General features: G+C 61.4%; 1 protein-coding gene across 1 annotated transcript; it reads left to right on the forward strand.

Annotated features, from left to right (window-relative positions):
* Positions 1-3: 3 nt before the first annotated feature.
* On the forward strand, positions 4-255 carry LOC107196606 (heat shock 70 kDa protein-like; the record flags this gene model as incomplete). The annotated part of the gene is made up of 1 exon (XM_015599405.1): positions 4-255. A coding segment is annotated over one exon (252 nt), but the record flags the coding sequence as incomplete, so codon positions are not given.
* Between the last annotated feature and the right edge of the window lie 4 nt (positions 256-259).

Raw genomic sequence — 259 nt, forward strand, 5'->3', positions numbered from 1 at the left:
AACTCCACCATCCCCACCAAGCAGACGCAGATCTTCACCACCTACTCGGACAACCAGCCCGGGGTGCTGATCCAGGTGTACGAGGGCGAGAGGGCCATGACAAGGGACAACAACCTGCTGGGGCGCTTCGAGCTGAGTGGCATCCCACCTGCCCCCAGGGGCGTGCCCCAGATCGAGGTGACCTTTGATATCGACGCCAATGGCATCCTGAACGTCACGGCCACGGACAAGAGCACCGGCAAGGCCAACAAGATCACCA

This window comes from Pteropus alecto, unplaced genomic scaffold (assembly GCF_000325575.1).
Source record: "Pteropus alecto unplaced genomic scaffold, ASM32557v1 C16818327, whole genome shotgun sequence".
Taxonomy (NCBI): domain Eukaryota; kingdom Metazoa; phylum Chordata; class Mammalia; order Chiroptera; family Pteropodidae; genus Pteropus; species Pteropus alecto.